At 36.3% G+C, this 22,607-nt stretch overlaps 1 protein-coding gene across 1 annotated transcript; it reads right to left on the bottom strand.

The window, feature by feature from the left end:
• Window positions 1–2,445: 2,445 nt before the first annotated feature.
• Window positions 2,446–6,658, bottom strand: LOC149848098 (O-fucosyltransferase 20-like). Its single transcript, XM_090018979.1, has 6 exons — window positions 5,987–6,658; window positions 4,613–4,781; window positions 3,912–4,001; window positions 3,548–3,831; window positions 3,120–3,378; window positions 2,446–2,871 (listed from the first exon to the last, which is right to left on the bottom strand). Exons 1-6 carry the CDS (start codon window positions 6,586–6,588, stop codon window positions 2,638–2,640), a joined length of 1,638 nt encoding a protein of 545 aa, XP_089875105.1. The 5' UTR covers window positions 6,589–6,658; the 3' UTR covers window positions 2,446–2,637.
• Window positions 6,659–22,607: the final 15,949 nt, after the last annotated feature.

Raw genomic sequence — 22,607 nt, 5'->3', positions numbered from 1 at the left:
TACATAACCAAATCGAAAATAACTTCATGCAATACATTCAAACATTGCAATACATTCAAATCATTCAAGTCATTGCAATACATTTCAATATATTCAAATCATTCACATTAAATAGAGGTATGTATTACAAGATGTATTTTACTAGCTTGAGAATTCTTCCTCATCATTTGTTTGAGTTTCATATTTTTCTTCTTCCCCCTCATTCTCTTTGTCATCTTCTTCTTCTTCTTTATTGGGTGTCCATCCACTTGGTATATCATTTGCATCATATTCTTTCATACATGTACCATCGACCAATGAAGATATGACATGCATACCATGCACGATATCGTGACCATAAGAGAAGTCATACATATAATCTGATTGATAGTAATCACTCTCTTCAGTTAACTTATCTTCCTGTAACTTATCATACTCGGGGTATAGTTTAGACTTCACCTTGCAAACTGCTCACCATTTATTTTTATCTAACTTTCTTGTACTTGGAAATGAAGTATAGTAAACTTGTTGAGCTTCCGAGGTTAAAATGAATGGTTCATATGTTTCAAACCTTGATTTATGATTCACCTTCATAATGCCTGAGGCTTTGTTGACTCTTGTTATTGTGGGATCAAATCTATGACACTTGAATAAAGTTACCCTATTATTTATGCCTAAGTAAGTCAACTCCATTATTTCTTTTATAATATTGTAGTAGTCATGTTCATTTTCACCGTAGCTGCTACCCTTGACACACATGTCACTATTCATCATTGACTTGTTTACACTGTAGTCTTTTGTATGAAATCGATAACCATTTATGATGTACCCGTTGTAACATTGTATAACTTTGGTCAGACCATTTTGTAAATCACATATTTCTTGATCTTTAACATCACCATGGCGGACCTACAAGCATAAACAATGATTGTGATCACGACCAATTAAGTAACTTATTATTGTTTACATAGAAAGAATGTATGTCATCGTCCTTACCAACTCTTTCATACATGCCACAAACTTATTTTCATGTTCTTTTTGTACTTCTACATCAGTGAGATGTGGAAGTTCTCTTCGCAACTCCAGATCAAATTGTCTGCACTGAACAAATACTTATATTACCAAACCATGTATGCACGTATAGAACTTAGTGTTACAAATTAAGTATACTTACTCGATGTATGGGTCGATCACTAAGCAATTAAAAATGATATAGATTTGTGCTACGTCTTGCTCTCGATTTTCCAAGAGTCTTGACCGGCAATTGCCAAAGGCATGCCCAAGTGGTTGAAATATCGACAGTTTGTCAGCTACAGTAAATTGTTCTTCATCATCATTACGAGGTGGGCATGTGTAATGTGTTGGAATGTGAGGTTCAAAGTACATAGATGAAAAATTTGAAATCTCTTCTAAAGTGTACGCCTCACAAATAAAGCCTTCTACTCTTGCTTTATTCTGGACCTTTTAGGTCAAACATGCATATGTCAACAATATACATCTCGGATTACAATAAATTTCTCAATAGCATTGAAGAGAAAAATATAAAAAAAACATATACCTTTCAAATTGGTACATCTGTCGATATTGCACATGACCACCAACCCTTAGTTTATATGGCAAATGTATGATCACATATTCCATAACATTGAAAAATGATGGCAGAAATATCTTCTCTAGCTGACAAATAGTAGTGATGACAGAATCCTTGAGATTCTTTACCTCAGATACTACAACTTCCGATGCGCACAATGTTCTAAAAAATCAACTCAACTTGGATAATACCCCCATATAGGTTTGTCTAACATATCATGGAATACTAGGGGTATTAACCGTTGCATAATAACATGAAAATCATGGCTCTTCAACCCATATAATTGTCCTTCATCTATCTTCACAACCCGAGCAATGTTAGAGACATATCCATCTGAAAATCTCAACTGTCTCAACCATTGACATACCTGCTTTATTTGATCTGATCCAAGCACGTACTTTGCATTTGATTTCAGAACTTTGCCGTTATACTCTTTGAGTTTCAATTCTAGTATTTTACATATTACTTTTAAATCCATACGGGCCTTCGAATTATCTTTCATTTTTCCTTTCACATTCATTACTGTATTGAACACATTATCAAATACATTTTTCTCCATATGCATCACATCCAAATTATGTTGTATCAATAAGGTTGGCCAATTTGGTAGTTCTCAAAATATAAATTTCTTTGTCCAATTATGATCTTTCTCAAATCCAAGGAAGGGCGTCGGGATACGGGTATCTGTCAGTCCATATAAAAAGTATCACAATCTTCTCAAAATCTCTATGCTAGACAACCTTGTAGGTGGACCTTCCATTTCAGTTGTACCTGCTCAAAACACATTCATTTGTCATCATAAGTACTCCATTTTGAGCCAGTTTACTCTATATTTGTAATCACACATAATTCAATGCAAGCTCGAGAGAAAGTTGTTACACTAGCGAAACCAAATTGAATTTATTTAAACGAATGGATCATATTGCACACACACAAAAAATGAATGAATTTAAAAATGTGCACAACATGCCTCTACCAACAATTATCTGCAACAACTGCTCTCTTTGTACAACAAGCCTAGTACAATCTCTTTCTGCACGTTCTTGTATTGTAGAAAAGGGCGCTTGTTATGCATCCTTGTCCGTGCACATGCAGTCAAGGACAGGATAAGCAATCACATCCCTCCCTTTCTTGTCTGTCCTGAACATGGGGCCTCCCATAGAGTCTGTATGCATCATCTTTATTGCATTGTTCACCTCTTCCTCATCCGTGGTGCTAGTGTAATTGCTCATGAAGAACTGTACGAGACCTCTTTTATTGGGTGTGATGTGTTTTCGATGCCCCAAGTACGCCCGGTGACCCTGTTTTCACCAACAGTGACAAGCATGAAGTTAAGCAACAGAAACTGAAGTGAGCCACGTACTTGCTGCACCTGCTGCAGACTTGAGTTTTTCTTTTTGAGTCTCATTCTGCAGTGTCTTATTGGGGAACATGCAGAAATGAAATCTGAAGCAGTGCAATTATGATTTCTTGAATGGAAAATGTAGTAGTGCCAAGGAACACACTTCTCTCAAGTGTAAAACTTTGTGCTCTCATCAGTTTTGTTTACCTGCATTGCTCGAGCCATGTTACCGCCATGGTTGGCCATAAAGACTTGGCTCCTTAGGCACACAATGTAATCTAATGCTGCAAGTACCGACGCTTGATGCTTGAATCGTTCGAGCTCGCCGGCCGTTGCCAGGCTTCCCTTGTTGTACATGTTGGGAAATTCCGAACGAAGCGGTCGGAGCGCCTCCTCTCCTCCAAAAGGTTCTCCCCCAGCAAGATAGATCCGAGTTTTTGACGATGCACCAAGAGCCTTTAGCAGCCTGCAGGATAGAGGTACCAAACCAAGTCATTTCTTTATACGGATCTGTATTATTTTTGCCAAACACAAAGGTGTCAAATTTGGATCAAACAGGTACACGACTTCAGATCTGACCCATTGACAGTCCTATAAATGTTAGATGGGGGAGGGGGAGGGATCAAACTATGTACCTTGCGATCTCCATGGATTTGAGGGGACAAAGGCCAGCAAGATAGCGGTCATGTGCAGGCATGTTGGTGCGGTCTGTGAGGAGGTGAGGGTGAGCGGCCCGCTGCTTGTCAATAGACCCATCTACCTCGGCACCTAAGCCCGGCAGACATCCTGTTCGAACCCACACGTCTTTCTCTAGCCGCAGGTGAAGGGCCAGATATGGACCCTCCCTTGCCATCCGTGCAGCCAGTTTGTTGCCCAGATTCTGGATGACTGGCCTGAATTGCAATGCATGGAATGCCACCTGAAATCCATGAACATTAATTTGTGTGTTTCATTTGAGTGAGAGAGAGAGAGAGAGAGAGAGAGAGAGAGAGAGAGAACCTTGCACCGAAGTTTTTGGAGGTCAGGACTGAGATCCTTTGAGAGCCTTGAATCGAGCCCACGAAGAAGGAGCACACCATTCCGTTGGATCTGGTAGATTTACCAAATTGGTCAACTAATATGAGAGAGAGAAAGAGTCTAATGAGGGTAAAATGGGTAAAGAAATGCATATTTAATGATGGGATAGTTTTTCAACTTATGACCTATTAACTTATGTCACCAAGAGACAGGTACAACAGGACACGTGGACACATTTTATTAAAAAATCCTAATTTTCAGAGTTGTCTCAACGTGTCAGACTTATGTCATCTACAATTCAACCTTCAAAACGACGTGTCACTGTGATATTATTATTAATTGTGGCTAAAAAAGAAAATAGTTAGCAGCTAACACAAAAATAGGTATGCTTTACTTTTAGGCATGAAAGTTTCTTTTGAAAATAAGGTAAAATTCATTAAAAAAAAATGTGTGGCAAGTTAAGTATGAATCTCAATTAGTTACATAAAAAAAACTGTGAATTTTAATTATTGAAAAAAAAGCCAGGAATGTCTTCCTACGATAACCTTCGAATCATTGACACCAAAGGGAAAAAAACAAAACATACTCGTCAGTCATCACAATCCTTCTCAAGTGGACCCCACGACGAATTGTCTAGAGAGAGAGAGAGAGAGAGAGAGAGGGGGGGGTGCATGCGTGCTCACCCTAGCTTGAAATCGACTTCGAATCCACTCCTCATCTACGTTGAACTCTCCCATGGAGACCCCGATTGGACGCGTCCTCAAGTGTCTGGACGGCAGAGATGACACCACGTGGACATCCTCCTTGAGCGTCTCCTTGAATCTCACTTCGTCGAAAATATCAGAAAATTCACTGCACAAAACAAACACCATTTTTTAAATACAAAGTAGAATGGCAGAACACCACCCTCTGTTAGGTACGTACCAAGCAATTGCATTACCAACAATTTTTAACAGCATGCTATTTTATACCTTTCTGTTTTTTAATATAACGTGTTCCTCTTTGATTTCTTAATTACATCAAGTTAAATGGTAACGACGATATTTTGCCAAAATATAGGACGTTAAATTCCTTAGTAAAGCTGGATTCTGGTCAGGTTGGCGTGCGTTGGATCTCACCCAATATTCCATGCTCAAAGTCTTGAGTCATGACTTGACTTGAGCACCAAGTTGGCTTGTTGAGTCTTTGAGTCCAAGCTGGTAATTTGAGCCGAGAAGTAGCAAGTCGAATTAGATTGGTGAGCACCATTTAGATGACCATAGTCTGGATAGGATTTGCACTCGGGTCCATGTGGTGAACTAGTGCTAGATTCGACATCCAGTTGACTAAGTCCGAGTCAAGTCTTTTTCAACTGGAACCCACATTAAGTGATAAGTGATGCAAGTAGATCACGTCTCAAGTGTGTCTACGAGAGAGAGAGAGAGAGAGAGAGAGAGCAGTGCACGTCACCTTGTGTTGGGACGTTGCAAGTTCGAATCCCAATGGTATGATTGTACAACTGTTAGGGGTCTGCCTAACCGTGGTCGAACAAAAAATGTTCAAAATAAACAAATTTACAGTACATAAATTTGACATCTTTAAATTGAAAACTTTTCATTTTTCACGTTTAGAAAACTTAAAGTATTAAAATGAAATAATGAAAAATATAAAGGAAAAACAACCGAAATTTTCAGAAAATCTGCACCCCCCATTAACGCATCAAAAAATTTGAACACAAAAGAAAAGGAAAAAATGGCAGGCCCTTATTACAAAAGCGAATCCTGTTTCGACTTAGAAACAAATAAACACAAAATTCTCAATCTGCGGTAACGGATTGAATCCTATTCTAGCGGTACGTCCAACTGAATGCATCTGGACGGCTATGATCATACCTACGGACGGCCGAGAATGTGGACGGCGAGGATGCATTTTGTTGGATGGCTAGGATCGGCACATGGTGTGCAGCGTGTATGATATGATCAGTTTTTCCGAAACGAAGAAAACTTCAAAAAACAGGATATTTTCAATATAACGCGATCAATTTTACCACCAGAATTAAATTGCACCATCTGCCTCACCTCTCATCGCCCCAGACGGCATTGACCTGAAGGATTGGAACGACGAGAGCTGCTTCGAGAATCCTAGCGATGACAACGGCGTCCACGATCTGATTCCTCTGCTGGTTCAGCCCTCCCGCCACCACCACAATCAGAAACATCCTCTTCCCCCTCCTCCTCGTGTTCATCATCTCCTCTCCACCACCACCACCAACCACCATCATCCTCTCAGACGACCTCCTATATTCCTCGCTAAAATTCAAGCAGGGTCTGAACCCCAACCCGTCTGGCTGCTTCCAAAACTCATCACTTTCTTCTTCTTTTTCTTCCTTTACTAGCACCGCCTCCTGCCTTCTATTGAACGCTTCTGCTTCTCTATGTCCGGAAAGAAGGTGATTAGTCATACCTCTGCTGCATGGAAGGTCAGATGGGTACAGAGGAATGGAGCGGAGCAGGACTGTGGAGCTCATGTAGATGGCTAGCAGCAGCAGCAAGAGTCTGACTGATGATGGTTTGAGGAAGGAAGGCCAGCGTTTCTCCTTGGTGGGTTTGCTGTGGAAGGTGAGGTGCTGGAGATGGTAGCCATTAGAGTTGTTTGGATGATGGTGTCCTTTGATGGTCATGGTTCTTCTCTAACTCAGAGAGAGAGATGATTGGTGGTTAGCTGCCCTCACTGGAGTGGATGTAAGAATTCTGAGAAGGCATTCACGACACGCCACGACAGCCCACCACACTTGGGCCTATTTGAGAGAGAGAGAGAGAGAGAGAGAGAGAGAGAGAGAGAGAGAGAACCGTGTGTGCCTCTTACTTGATGTCTCAGTTTGCTGTTACCACTTTATGGAATTCAGAAAGGGAATCTCTGACTGTTGATTTTCCTTGGAAGAGAAACGATGGAATTAAAAACAATGGGGCCTTACTTGATGTCAACTAAAAGGGTGAGTGTTGTCAAAAGAGCTGCATTAGTTGTAGGAATTCAGTTCAGATGGGCACGGGCAGCTCCTGACCAAGCCTGAGCCTTAAATGGACTGACATCTACATGCAAACTTGGCCCCAAAGTCATTCCTATTTTCTTGTGTCTAAGGTTTCATTTATTATTATTATTTAATATGCAAAACCAAATAAAAAAAATGCCCCCTTATCATTGGAGAAAGTCAATAATCCTCCTTGGAGAAGGAATTGTCGAGAATTTAAATAAAATATTGCAGCTGGTGTCTCCAACTAGGGATGGTAAATGAACCGAGCAGCTGATGACTAGCTCGTCACAAATTCGTTATAGCTGGTGAGTCGAGCCACGAGCAGCTCATTTAGCTTAAATGAATCGATCCTGGTGTTCGGTTGGGTTCGAAAGAGCTAATATAGATAATATATATATTTTATGTATAATATATTTAAAAAAGAGAATGCATAAAATACATATAAAAAAGAAGAATGAATGAAAAATATATACATAAAATATGAACTATTAAATGAAATATAAAATTATATATTTTAAGTGATATATATATATATATTAAGTATAAATAATATGGAATGTTTTTACACGTGCCAGTTCCTGTACAGTTCATCTCATTCAGGGACGGGTTAAGCTCGAGCTCAGCTCCACTAAACACAAACACTAGCCGAACCACCATCTCAATCACCCGAGCCTTACCATGCCCTGGTTGGTTCATTCGGCTCTTTTACCAGCTCTAGTCTCCATTATATAAGCTGAGTGTAAATTTTTTCTTTTTAGCTTTGTATTATGATTAATCCTAATGAAATTCGAACTTAGAGACCCATTGGTTATGATAATTGTTAGTTCACGTCTCCCTGTGGTGTGGCGTTGCAGGTTCAAAACCCCAGTGGTACCATTGAATAATAACTGGTGGGGGGTCTGCCTAACCCCAGCTTGCCTTTCAAAAAATAAAAAAATGTTAGATTTAAAGAGTAGGGGTTTCGTAACAATTTCAACAAATTTATGAAGGGGTTCAGAAAAACAAGTGTGCACATCAAGGCAGAATCTCTATGGCTGGTGTCCAACGAACTGTTCCATTATCTGAAAGCGTCACTAGTGATATAAGGATTTGCACGTATTTGACGTAGGTCGAACATGACATAAACAAAAAAATTCATGTTGATTTTTGGGAAAATATCAAACTAGCAACTCGTCAGATTCATGCACCAAGCTGACAAGAAGTGAGGTGTTGATAATCTGTGTGTTTGTGCTTTAAATTTGAATCATTCTCCAAAATTGGTCATCCAAGTTTCTTGCTAAGGTTGCTATAGACCAACCAAATAACTTGCGAGAAATATTGGATATGTGGAAAAAAATCGAAGGGTCCAAGGCCCTCTGCCACATCAAATCTGAAGTAACCGTCGGATTTTCTAGATCAAAACGTGGAAGATTCTCTCTAGGGATGTAAAACGGTTCGGATTCGAATAGGATGTAGCCAATAACGTATTTGACTAATCAGACGTTGGCTAAAAGGATCCGAATTTGGATTCAGATTTGAATGGTGAAAAGTTGATACCATGTCCATTTTTTTACATGCAAATGGATTCAGATATCTGTCAAATTTGGATATTTGTCGAATTCAATAGCAAAAAATCTAAACCATGTCTGCATTAGATTATAATAAAAATGATTTTAGCTTACCAAATGCAACTAAACGGAATCGAATTCAGTTGGATATTGGATAAAATCTGATTTATTGACCTCTCTCTCTCTCTCTCTCTCTCTCTCTCACACACACACACACACACACACACACATCTGCGTTAGCAAAGTTTTGGCACCTAACAAATAATTATAGCCAACTGGATGTAAAGCTGAATCCAGTCGATTTTCATGTGTCAAGTTACAACGTTTAGTTTTCAAATGCTTACCCATGGATCAAATAATTTCATATTTAAACATTTTGTTGACGATTCAAACCATACATTTAGATGGTTACTGCCTATTCTTAGATTATTCCAGAATGCAAATAAAAGCAATTGCTAAAGTATGCAAGAGAGAGAGAGAGAGAGAGAGAGAGAGAGAGAGAGAGAGAGAGAGAGAGAGAGAGAGACGTCACGTTTGTTGAACTACCTGCACCTGCACAGCGTTTAGTTTAGGTTACTTGATTATTAAAAAAACACATGTATTCTATGTATGGATTGTATACTGAACTCAGTGGCAGCTGGCCATACCAACTCATTAAAATATCCAAGTAGCAAGTTCAACGCCTTCACAGTTCCAGAAAACCGTTCCTCAATCACAATCGGGTTGGTCATCTTTTATGGTACCTTTTCTTGAAAGGCTTATCATTTAATTTCTTTAGGTTTATTAAAAAAAATAGGAGATTAGTTTGTTAAAGATTGACAAAGCAGAATTACTTGATTTTTCTTTCACTTTTGTAAGCCAAGGCGAAGATTTAGTTTTAAATAATTAAAACGAACCACCTGCCACCTAAATGATTATTGGTAGTTAGGGAAGTGTCTATTGTATATTTTATGTAACATAGTACCTTTCTTGAATTATTTCCAACTGATAAGTTACATATGATATATTTTCTTTACCAAAAAAAAGGGAGCAAAAACAGATTTAGGAGCGGGTCAGATCTTTATAAGAACACATTCCGGATTGAGTACATCTGATTCCAAACTGGATATAGATGGGTCCGCTCATGTTGAGATCCAACCTGATTAGTGTTCAGCAAAGCCCTGTCACACAACCATTTGCGCAATAGCACTTTGTCAATGATTTGCTTCCACCTTAATGACAAGGAGCTCAAAATGGGCCAACACGGTGTGATCCAAAACCAAGGAAACCTTTTATTCTATAACTATCCGATAAAAAGAGGTGGAGTTTGTTGGCTAGAAAACATCATACCTAAAGTCTCTCTCTCTCTCTCTCTCTCTCTCTCTCTCTCTCTCTGCATGAAATATTGCTTATCTGCATTTTCACATCCATCTTTCTTAGGGATACAAACGGATCGGATTTGGATCAGTTAAATACATAGAAAAATCGGATCTGAATCAGGTCGGAACAGCCAAAAACAGAATTTTGTCTACCTGGATCTGGTCCGTTTGCATCCCTTCTTTCTTCTTGTTGGTTTTACCTAGTTTCTCTTTGCATTACCTTATTGTTTCTCATCACAGTATTTAAAACAGGTACAAAATTTACGGGAGCAAGTCGATCTGATCTTTATCCGGATCAGACCGGACCTAAGGTATTTCAGGTAGATCTTAATTTACAGTCCATGTCCGTTTAATAAACAGGTCGGATTTGAAACAAGTACTGTCAGGTGTAGCCGGACCTAAGTCAGAATCAGATAAATATACTTGATCCGTTGTCCGCATACCAGTGTCAAGGGGTCATATCATAGCCAGACTGAAATTCTGGTATGTGTTTCGAGCTGAATCCAAATCCGAAACGAGAACCACTTATTGAAAATTAGATCAAGTGTAGGCCAATACTGTCCTGACCCATTTGCAGTCCTAATGAAATGTAAGGCATTTGTGGGGCCACCAGAAGAGGCAGGGTCAGCATAGATAAACACCTCTTATCCATCTCTCTGAAGTTCTCTTAATGGCATCATTACAGCAGTAAACATTAGCCGGATCCAAGGGGTTTATTATTTGGAAGTTACCCTCTCATTCTAACTAGGGGTGGCAATCAGGTCGGGTCGGCGGGTCAGAATATCTCAACACGAACACAACCCATTTATTAAACAGGTCGGATGTGGCAAACACGAACATGACCCATTTATTAAACGGGTAACCCGACACGACACGGTTAAGAGTAGTGTTGCTTTTTGCTGACCCCACAGTGTCAAAATGAGACATGGGTCTGTGGGGTTTGGATTCAATGTTCCGGACCCACTATGTGATAAATCACCATTTTTCATTTTAAAATTTATTAACGCTACATGCCTGGCATTGAAGCAATCCCAATGAATTTAATTTCTTTTTTTTTTTGGGTATTTAAAATCAATTAATAAAATAAGACGTCCTCCCATACTCTCACATTGCCCCATAAAGCAACCCAAGTTGCCCCGTAAATACTTTATTAATAATTATTAGCAATAAATAGGTCTTACAACAATGCTACTAACCCGCAACCCCATAACCGGTCTGAGAAACACGATATATATATATATATATATAAACGGGTTGCAGGTTGATGGGTTCGTGTAAACGGGTTGACCTCCCGCCTAACCCTTTTATTAAACGGGTCAAACAGGTTGGCATACCCCTAACACTAACATGACCCGTTTAATAAACGAGTTAGACGAGTCGACCCATTTACGACACAAACCCGTTTAAGCCAAACCCTAACCCGGCTAAAAAGGGGGTTGGGTCAGATTTTGCCACCCCTAATTCTAACCATTCATGTGGTTTAGAACCCAGCATCCAGGAAGTGTCAGGCTTGGATCCAACTGAGCAAGACCCAGGTCTATCCTAATCTACTACCAAATTGTACAACTATGTCACAGAACCATGCAAACACGACACGTGAAATGACATGACATGTTAGGCATCATTTTGCAATTTTTAACAATTTTGATAGTCAATTTCAATGGGTTGGGGGCTCCGCCTATCTGGTAGAAGCAGTTAGTGCACGTCACCTTGTATTGGAATCCCAATGGTACAGTTGTATAACAGGTAAGGGCATGCTTAACCCTAGCTTTCTCCGCTGGAAAAAAATAATTTTAATGGTCAATATATTTTTAACCATTAAAATGCATAAAATTGCTCTTAATCAATTAAACAATTAAAAAAATCTAGGTCCTCGCTTCCTGTTTTTTGATAAAACTGCAGATTCGTGTCTCATACTCTCTTATTGAGTGTCAGATTGTGTCTGTGTGTTTGTGACAGTTTTTTTTTCTGATAGGCTTGTTTGTGACAGTTGTACACTTAAAAATGGATTGCAATAAGATCTGATCTTTGTTTTGATATAAATGAAGCAAGAAATGCCGAAACCAAGTTTCCTTTCAGACTGGAATTCCAATCCAATCAATTGATAAGTCTAACAGCCTCACTAGCACAGAAGAGGTTTAACCGGGTCAGACATGATTCAAGATAACAGGTCAGTATCATACCGATTCAGGTCAGTATCATATCGATTTTCTGGCAATACTTTACGTATTGGCCGATACTGACAACATTGGTTGTAACAATTAATACAAAATGTGTAGGTTGTGGCCAACACCACTTGGTTTGATACAAACTATTAGACAGTAAGCGTGTCAAAGTGTTTACCGGGACCCAACCCATACCAAACCCTATAGGGTCCGGGGGTATGGTAATAAATAAGAAGACCTGATTAAGAACTCGGGTCCAGACTCGAAGGTCCGATTAATACATGGACTCAGGTATAGTTTGTCAGATTTTATACCAGACCTGGGCCTGACCTGAGTTACAATTAAGATCCATAATTTTTCAATGTAAAAATGATAAAAAAATATTGTTTTACCGGTTTTGGCCTGGGTCTGGTTCATGTAGTTCTTATCAAGTCTGGCTATGGTTTCTCTTATGGTGGGTCCGATTAGACTCGGATCTAGACCTGAGCCTAGATTCGATACCATACCTGAAAATCGGGGCCAGATCTGATTCCTGGGTCCGAACCAAACCCGACTAATGGACACCCCTAGGCAGGTCTCATTTTCGAGTCTAGATCGGGTGCAATATGATTGCTTAATTAAGTACCTGATCACCCTCCATCAGGTCTTGGGCCCCACACCTCACGGGCCCGGTCCCCAAGATGAAGGGTGATCACGTGCTTAATGCACAAATATTAGTGCAATCATATTGCACCTGATCTTTTCACCTCATTTTCCGGCTCATGAATGCCTCTTGGTTGGATTGATAAGCCCAGATGGAGTGACCAACTTTTACCCAATGTTGAGCCAAGTAATGCTAGCTTTATTTGGGCTTCAAAAAGCAGGTTGGTGAAGTAGGGGAGGATTGACTTACCAGGGGCGCTCCGCTTGTCTGGTAGAAGCAGCTAGTGCACGTCACCTTGAGTGGGACACGTTGCAGGTTCAAAACCCAATGATATAGTTGTATATATCTGGTAGGGGTCTGCCTAACCCAGCTTGCCTTTCAGAAAAATAAGTCTGGTGACCTCACAGTAGATTAATTTTTGCATTTGATGAAGTTAGTTGAACCTAATGTACGACGGCCCATAATTTATGATGAGTCAAATCTCTGCCATCAATTTTGAAGATGGTTGGTGATGAACAAGTCTGCCGTCTCACAGTGCTAAACTCATATTTTCACAAAATATAGAGTCAGCTCTGGATACAATTATATACAAGAAATCCGATCTATATCCTGAAAATTGGATCTGATATAATCACATTCTTCCTTGGTCCAGAATCATGTGAATTTTTTCTACAATATTAGACCACATAACCATCTAAAACTGCGAGTTCTAATCTGGATCCAACATCAACTTCATTTTAAAGGGTTTGAATGACCCATATCCAATAATAGAGGAATTGTAATATTACTATTTCAAACCGATCCAGTTATCCTGCCAAGCTCTTATCCAAATGCAAAAAGTTTCACTAGTCTACAGTGTATTTGTTCAAATGCACCAAAATATTGCAAAGAACATGGTGCAGTGCAGAGTCCGGACATATCCAAGTTGCACCCCAATATAACTCCAGGAACCCATGGATCCAATATTTGAACGAGTCAATTCTAGGTTCGATTGTGTCTGACCAAAGACCGACCAGCAAAGAAGATCCACAAGTACAACGAGGTGGCGAAGTAGGTGCACGTACCTTTAGCCCTTCATAAGGTTTTAGGTGCGAATGGTTCTAGTACAAGTGGTTAAAACAGGGCATATATCTTCTACACTCGATTGTACGATACTATCTAGTTAGAAATCTCAGGTGCAAGTTTTGTGTAGTCAATCTGATTCCTAGATCTGCATGGTTTGTTTGTTTAGGGATAAAATCATGGATTATGTGATTTCTATGTGTTGATGTTTTGGTGCATTGTGAGATTTTGATTTTTTAAGCCCTTGAAAAACCTAGCTATAATGTTGCATTGTAAGATAGCACGTTTTTCACTAAACAAACCATACTGCATTAAAATATGGTGCATTGTGTCAAATATATAGCGTAATGGGTAGGTGCCTATCCAAAACGGTGCCTGACCAAACCTAACGTTTTTAGCAATTGGATCTAAATGAGATCCAGCGGCGACGACAATGGGGCATTTACCACTCCTTCTCAACCTTCTTTTGGGAACGAGAAAGAATATACCTTTGTATTTTATGTAATTGAGGGTATTTTAGTTATGATGTAATTTCAATTGTAAAGTCAATATAAAATACTATTTTCCCATATTGAAAATCGTGTGTTCAGCCCAAACCCTATCATCATGTAGGAAATACAGAAAGCCCAAGCAGGGCTGAAAAATCTTGGTGAACTTCAAAATCCGGTCTCTCTTCCCTTCATATAATAGTTGATTCTTCTAATCTTCTTCTTTCTGGTTTGTCTTTTTTGAGATTTGACAATTCATCTAGTATAAAAAACTTAAAATTGAAAAATAGGTTAGAAAAATGATAACTTTTTTATGTTACAATGAGGTTTGAACTAAGGTAACTTGAATAAAATTTCAATTGGCTAACAATAGGTCACCACAATCAATTGTTATACATGTTAAAAGTATAATATATTTGTATTTTGATTCTTTACAAAGAAGCAAATCATAAAGCTCTTAAAATCTAAAACCATTTAACTTTCTAAGATTGTAAATTAAACTATAAGATATGGAGTTCTATAAGTTAATTTCATTTAGTGAAAATGTTATGAACTACTAGATTACAAAATTATAAAGTTTTTGAAAATGTAACGGTTAATACTATTCTATAAAAATCTGTAAATTTATAGAATCACATTTGTAAATTTTAATATTCAAATGATTTAACAATAGTCCAAATTCATTAGCTCAAACATAATATACTAAATATTAATAATCTAGCACAATAGCTAAGAAAAGATTATATGTGCTACAATTGATTATGCGTATAATTTTATTTTGGGAAAATTATTTATTAATCATATAGTTAATTATTTTCTCATTTTTCTATTGTTTGGCAATCCCAACAAATATAACAATTCATTATGAAATGAAAATTTTCTGATCTTAAAAGACAACGTTTTTTTTTTGTAAAGCATTTACCTAACCATTAAAAAAAAGTGTCCATGGCTAGAGATTTGGCAATTGAACTTGAAATATTTTTTTTAGCTGAAAAGACAATGTGTAAAAAGGTGCAAAAGTATTCATGTGAAATGGTAAACACCATACTCCAACTAAAACAACAAAAGCAAAAACCCAAGTGGTTACCCCTGACTTATCACAATCATTAACGCTTTTATTTGATTGCCTGACCAAACAAAAAATATTTTAAAAATCTGAAAATCTAGAGACATTATACTTTGTATGTATTTAATTAAACTGTAAAATACGGACCTAAAGAGGTTAATATTACTTATTAAAAAAATAATATACTACTAAGATACAAAATTATAAAGCTGAAGAAAATGTAACGTCTCAAATTAATATACAAAAAAATATGTGAAGGTATTACATATAGAATCTCATTTACAAATTTTCAAAATTCAAATGATTTGACTAATTTGACTAGTTAATTCATATTAGCAGCAAATAAGTAACAAAAACAAATTAAATAAAGCACTATTTTTTATATTAATCAATTTATTAAATATCAAATAAAATAATTTTTAGCATATAAAGTCTTATAAACTATTTATGGTTGAGTTTTGAACTTCTTTCCACTATAAAAATTTATAAATGATTGAAATCGACATTACATGTTCCTTTATAAAGTTGTAAAAATTACTAAACCTTGACAAGTAGAATTAGAATTGCAAATCAACCATGTTGAGCACATCTATGGGTTCAAAATTCCATAAAAAAATGAAAAAATGAAAAAAATCATTTATGTGGATTGAACTTTGAATAATTGGATTCCAACATGTATGTTTTTAGATTATCAAAACATTGATGGTTGTAAACATTTAAAAAATTTTCAACTCATATAAACATATTTTCAATAAAAAAAAGCATAATCAATGAAATAATTCTGCGCAAATCGATATTGTTGAATACATCTATAATGTCACTTTTAGTCACAACAACTTGCATCATAACAATTCAGTTAATAATAGATCTGAAAACTAAGAATTTATTTTCATAATTAAGGAAATATGAAACCTAGGTCACCTTTACTATTCGAGCTCACTAGCAGTCTAGCATAAAACCCTACACCTTTCTTGCTCATCAAGGAGTGCCACCATGTTTCAGCCTCGCCAGCTGCAACAAGGGATGCGTTTGCACATTTATGACTGCATGCCATTGACATCTGTTGAATAATTCAACTTGGTGACTTTATGAGTTGCCCCTTTGGTGGATCACAGAAGTTCTCGTGGAAAAATATTTAATTTATAATATTAATGAAATTAATATTATAAGTAAACTTATACTTGAGGCCACACAAAATCTCTTATAATAAATTAATTGAGACTTTCCTAAAAAAATTAATTGAGACATTGGAATAAATCAAAATAAATGAGCAAAGACTAAATTGTATAGTATAACTTATCCACAAGGAATTCATTGTGAAAAATGCAATATCTCATCTTACAAAGCTCAAGTGGTGCAATTTTAGGATGCGCCTGACCGGATCAGAGGTCCTTGGATCTCTAGTCCAAACCGTAGGGGTCGAATTAGAGCTCCAAGGATCTCTCTCCATCAACCATTATTTCAGAGATTTCAAATCACTGAAGTGATAGGACTTGAGATCAACCGTTTGGCCGTTTGAATGTCTCAGATCTCTGGTGTGTGGCCCGCGAAGCCCCATGCTAGCTTAGGTCATCAGATCTGAGATCCAAGGCATTCAAAGTTCAAAGACACCCTTAAAGAAATTATTAGGAATGTCACACTTTAGTAAGAAAAATTATTGAATAAATTATTTTGTAACAAAGACTTCTAAAAAAAAGCTTTTAAGCAAGAATTTTATACTATTTTTATTTATAAACATTAATATCACATATTAATATTAGTTTGGTGCAACATAAAAAATGATAGAGAGAGAGTCATAACTCAAAAGTACAAGTTCCTTTTTCTAATTTTTTTATTAGTCTAGTTTTTTTTTTTCTTTCATGATATTAACTTTATTGAATTATAATTATATTTGTGATCTACATGTTTTGATTAGTGAGCACATTTTTTATGTTGATGGAAAGAGATCCGTGCAAATAATACATAAAGAGTGAAAGCCGAATGGATGATGCTCTTCGTGTGACAATAGTGAATGCAATGAATCAAACACTAACCTACACAAATATTTTTGGTTTCTGATACTTCCCATGTTTTGTTGCTCGTCGTGAAGGGATGATAAACTGACTCAAGATTTTTCTTTCGTCATGAAATAAAAGCTCATGAATCTTCTTCCTACCACGTCCCCCCTCCCCCCCACCCCACACACCACCCCCCATTCTTTTTCCTACCACCTTCACCACCATCAACATCATCATACTACAAGAATGAAGGTCAATAGTGGCAATTTTTCTCGTTGCTATTGTTCTATTTCTTATCGTTGTTGGACTATAATAGCGAGAATTTTTGCCGATAAGTCATCGTAAAGAAATAACCTTTGTTGACCAACAACAATAACATTTATAGAAGATAACCCAACACCAACGAGATTACTCATCGAAACTAGAAACACTAATAGCAGTGACGTAGCCTAGCTATAATGGTGAGATACCCTATAACGGCAAGATCTATGGTTCACCGTTATAGGCTACCTATAGGTTATAACATTCTTGTCTCGCTGCTATATCCTATAACGGTAATTATTAACTCGCCTTTGTAGGCTATAACAAAGAGAATTAACTCACCGTTATAGCCATCCTATAACGCCGAGAGAGAGAGAGATATCACCTATAATGGTGAAACAGGAATGTTGTCGTTATAGGCTATAAACCTACAAATTTAAAACTGAAATTTCGTTGTAAATTTTTTTTACATTTATATTTACACTTTAAATACATACACTTCAACAAAAACTACAAATATATTGAAATTAGCAACTGAAATATATATATTCAACAAAAACTTCAAATACACATCCTCGAACATTCAACTTTAAACCCAATCTATCCTCTTCAAGCCTGCAATAAACACACTTCAAATACACTTCTACAATTTACATAAATCAAAATTTAATTGTAGCATTTATAATAAAGAGTTTAGTAATCAAAACATATACATTACAAAGTGTGAGTTACTTACAAAGGTGTCTTCTACTTTGCTACAGATGAATGTCACCATTATAGGCTATAAACCTATAAATTTAAAATTAAAAATTAGTTTAATTTTTTTTTACATTCAGATTTATGCTTCAAATAATACACTTTCAATACACTTTAAATTAGAAACTGAAATATACATTCAACAAAAACAAATACACTTTAAATATATACTTCAAACATACATCCTCAAATATTCAACTTCAAACACACTATATCCTCTCCAAACCAACAACAAAAATATTTTAAATACAAATCCCTACCCCCTACATCCTTTCCAAGCCTGCAATAAACATATATACTTTTGCAATTCACATAAATCAATTAATTGTGACTTATGAGTTGGTTATTAGGTGGATCACAGGATCTCGTGGAAAAATATTTAATTTATAATAATAATGAAATTAATATTGTAAGTAAACTTTTACTTGAGGCCACACAAATTCTCTTATAATAAATTAATTGAGACTTTCCTAAACAAAATTAGTTGAGAGATTGAAATAAATCAAAATGAATGATCAAAGACTAAATTGTATAGTATAACTTATACACAAGAAATTCAATGTAAAAAATGCAAAATCTCATCTTACAAAGCTCACGTGGTGCAATTTTAGGGTGCGTCTGACCGGATTAGAGATCCTTGGATCTCTAGTCCAAATCGTAGGGGTCGAATTAGAGCTCCAAGGATCTCTCTCCATCAACCATTATTTCAAGGATTTCAAATCACTAAAGTGATAGGACTTGAGATCAACCGTTTGGTCGTTTGAATGTCTCATATCTCTGGTGTGTGGCCCGCGAAGCCCCATGCTAGCTTAGATTATCAGATCTGAGATCCAAGGCATTCAAAGTTCAAAGACATCCTTCAAGAAATTATTACGAATGTCACACTTTAGTAAGAAAAAATATTGAATAAATTATTTTGTAATACAAAGACTTCTAAAAAAGCTTTTAAGCAAGAATTTTATATTGTTTTAATTTATAAACATTAATATCACTTATTAATATTAGTTTGTTGCAACATAAAAAATGATAGTGAGAGAGTCATAACTCAAAAGTACAAGTTCCCTTTTCTAATTTTTTTATTAGTATAGTTCTTTTTTATTCATAAGACTACTTCATAGAATTACAATTATATTTGTGACCAACATGTTTTGATTAGTGAACACATTTTTTATGTTGATAGAGAGATCCTTAGAAATAACACATATAGAGAGCGAAAGCCGGATGGATGATGCTCTTCCGGCGACAATAGTGAATGCAATCAATGTTCAAACACTAACCTACACAAAGACTTTTGGTCTTTGATACTTCCCATGTTCTGTTGCTCGTTGCAAAATGATGATAAACTGACTCAAGATTTTTCTTTCGTCATGAAATAAAAGCTCATGAATCATCTTCCTACCAACTTCCTATTCTTGCCACCTTCCTCCCCTTATTCCTCTTCCTACCACCTTCACCATCAACATCATCACACTATAGGATGAAGGTCAATAGTGATGATTTTTCTCCCCACTATTGTTCTATTTCTTGCCGCTATTAGATTATAAAGGAAAAAATTCTCGCGCATAAGTCATCATAAAGAAATGACCTTTGTTGACCAATAACGACAACATTTATAGGTCATCAATAAAGTTTATTCAACACCAGCAAGATTACTCATCGAAACTGGAAACACTAATAGCAATGAGGTAGCCTATAATGGCGAGGTTGTTTTAACAATGAGATCTATGGCTCGCCATTATAGGCTCCCTATAGGTTACACTATTCATGTCTCGCCGCTATATCCTAAAACGACGAATAGTAACTCTCCTTTGCAGGCTATAACAGAAAGAAGTAACTCATCGTTATAACCATCTTATAACGATGCGAGAGGGATCTCACCTATAATTGTAAAATAGGAATCTTGTTGTTACATGCTATAAACCTGCAAATTTATAAATGAAAATTAGTTGTAAATTTTTTTTTACATTTACACTTCAAATATATACTTCAACAAAAACTTTAATATACTGAAATTAGCAACTGAAACATACATTCAACAAAAACTTCAAATACACTTCAAATATACATTCTCAAACATTCAACTTCAAACCCAATATATCTTTTTCAAGCCTACAACATATACACTTCAAATAAAAAAACCTTACACTCTGTACATTATCTCCGAGCCTGCAAAAAATATGCACACTTCTACAATTCACATAAATCAAAATTTAACTATAGCAATTGTAATAAAGAGTTTAGTAATCAAAACATATACACTATAAAGTGCGAGTTACTTACAAAAGTGTCTTCTGCTTTGCTACAAATGAATGTCATTGTTATAGGCTATAAACCTATAAATTTAAAACTAAAAATTAGTTTTTTTTTTACATTTATATTTACACTTCAAATAATACACTTTCAATACACTTCAAATATACACTTTAACAAAAACTTAAAATATACTGAAAATAGCAATTGAAACATACATTCAGCAAAAATAAATACACTTTAAATATACACTTCAAACATACATCCTCAAACATTCAACTTCAAACACACTACATCATCTCCAAACCTGCAACAAATACACTTCAAATACAAACCCCTTTCACTCCCTGCATCCTCTTTAAGCCTGTAACAAACATATACACTTTTACAATTCACATAAATCAAAATTTAATTGTAGCAAAGAGTTTAGAAATCAAAACTTAGGGAATAAGAAATTTACCATCGTTTATAGAATGCACTCATTGTCGGTTTGTGCCCATGTAAGTTACAAATCCAAATAATTCATTTGGTAGCCCTCTAAGATCCACTTTACTGTCGAACACTTTTTTTTTATGATGTCATGGGTAATCTTCTGGTAAGAATTGACAGTGTGTGTCATGTAATATGTCTTCTTGCCAAACTTCAAGCTATCTAAAACTATATCTACGTTGCAAACTAGATAGGCAAGCTTCCCCTTTGTGTAAAGGAAAGTAAAAAATCTCTTAAACTATACATGTTTAGACAACTGCTCAGCAACCAATAGAAAAAGACTAAAATTCAAAGGACGATGATTCATAATGGAAGACAGGCAAGCAACTAATTTCTTTGCTCTACTCTTCACACATGAAGAGAAGGAATTCAATCATGACCCACAAAACATATGAAACTCATAGTTTAACATCATGCTCTATTTTTTGTCAGAATTAGAACCTATGCTACAAAACCAAAAAGAGCGGCAACAAAATCATGCCTTGATTCAGAAAGACAATACACGCTAATTGGCATTTACCTATATGTTTGATACCTTGATGTTCAACAACACCTTGAAATTGTTGGAAGCTACACATATTTGCCAAGAACTATATCAACATAACATATGCCTAGCACATGGTACTGAAGATTTAAAAAGAGAATGATTTAGACACTAATAACCAATAAACCAAGACAAGCTTCTAAATAAGACGACTTTGTTGAAATGTCCACCCAAGAAAAACACTATTTTATTAGAGATTAGAAATGGTAGTAGAACTTCGCAAAAAGATAGTAAGATTATCGTAATCTTACTAAACATTAATGCTCTATTCATTAGAAGACCTAGTCACTAGACAATGCAACTATTATTCATTTTTCATAGGGTAGAAAATAAGGATCTAATCTTATACTTTTGAATATTTGTACTAATCATTAAAAGGAAACATACAATAATACCACATTCTAGAAAGGACCATATCTTATGCTTTGGTCACCGGTGGGGTTGAACAATTATAGTTGAAAAATCCCTAACCCCTATTACCTCCCCAAAAAATTTTACAAAATAAATCACACAATGCCTAACGAGCAGAAAAATGCTACTCAAGAATACATTCATCAAAAAGACAAAAAATTACACACCTAAAATTACAGGTTTGGGTGTAGATGGAGAAAGAATAGAAGGGCGTAGAGAGAGAGAGGGGGATGAGGGTGCAGATGGAGGAAGGGCAAAGAGAGAGAGAGAGAGATTTATCAATGCCAAAAGCTTGACATCTCGACCAAAGTGACTACCTTCACCAATTTGAAAGAGGCACCCTTCGCAAAGTCGATCCGATGAGAGAGAGGTCCCTCTGTTTGGGCTAAATTCAGAGGGTGTGGGTGTTATAGCAAAGGGAGTTAACGAGCATCACTGACCGTTAGTAGTGATCGCAGAGAGAGGTCTTTCCGATCAACGTTGATTGGAGAGAGAGAGAGAGAGAGAGAGAGAGAGAGAGAGAGAGAGAGAGAATGGCCCATCAATCTCTTTTTAAATACGATTTGATAATTAACAATGACATAACTATCGCCATTATAGAGTAAAACCCTATAATGGCCAAATTCAGAGC

Source organism: Nuphar pumila, chromosome 1, assembly GCF_984573655.1.
Source record: "Nuphar pumila chromosome 1, dmNupPumi1.hap1.1, whole genome shotgun sequence".
NCBI classification, from domain to species: domain Eukaryota; kingdom Viridiplantae; phylum Streptophyta; class Magnoliopsida; order Nymphaeales; family Nymphaeaceae; genus Nuphar; species Nuphar pumila.
Note: the sequence above shows the minus strand (reverse complement) of the source record. Positions and strands in the feature narration are given on the sequence as shown.

Bases quoted from the DNA above. Each gene is read 5' to 3' on its own strand.
- LOC149848098 (XM_090018979.1), bottom strand. From the start codon at position 6,588: ATGACCATCAAAGGACACCATCATCCAAACAACTCTAATGGCTACCAT. The intron at 4,782-5,986 runs GTGAGGCAGATG...TGTTTTGTGCAG, and splicing joins GCCGTCTGGGGCGATGAGAG to TGAATTTTCTGATATTTTCG. The intron at 2,872-3,119 runs GTAAACAAAACT...TGGTGAAAACAG, and splicing joins ACATGGCTCGAGCAATGCAG to GGTCACCGGGCGTACTTGGG.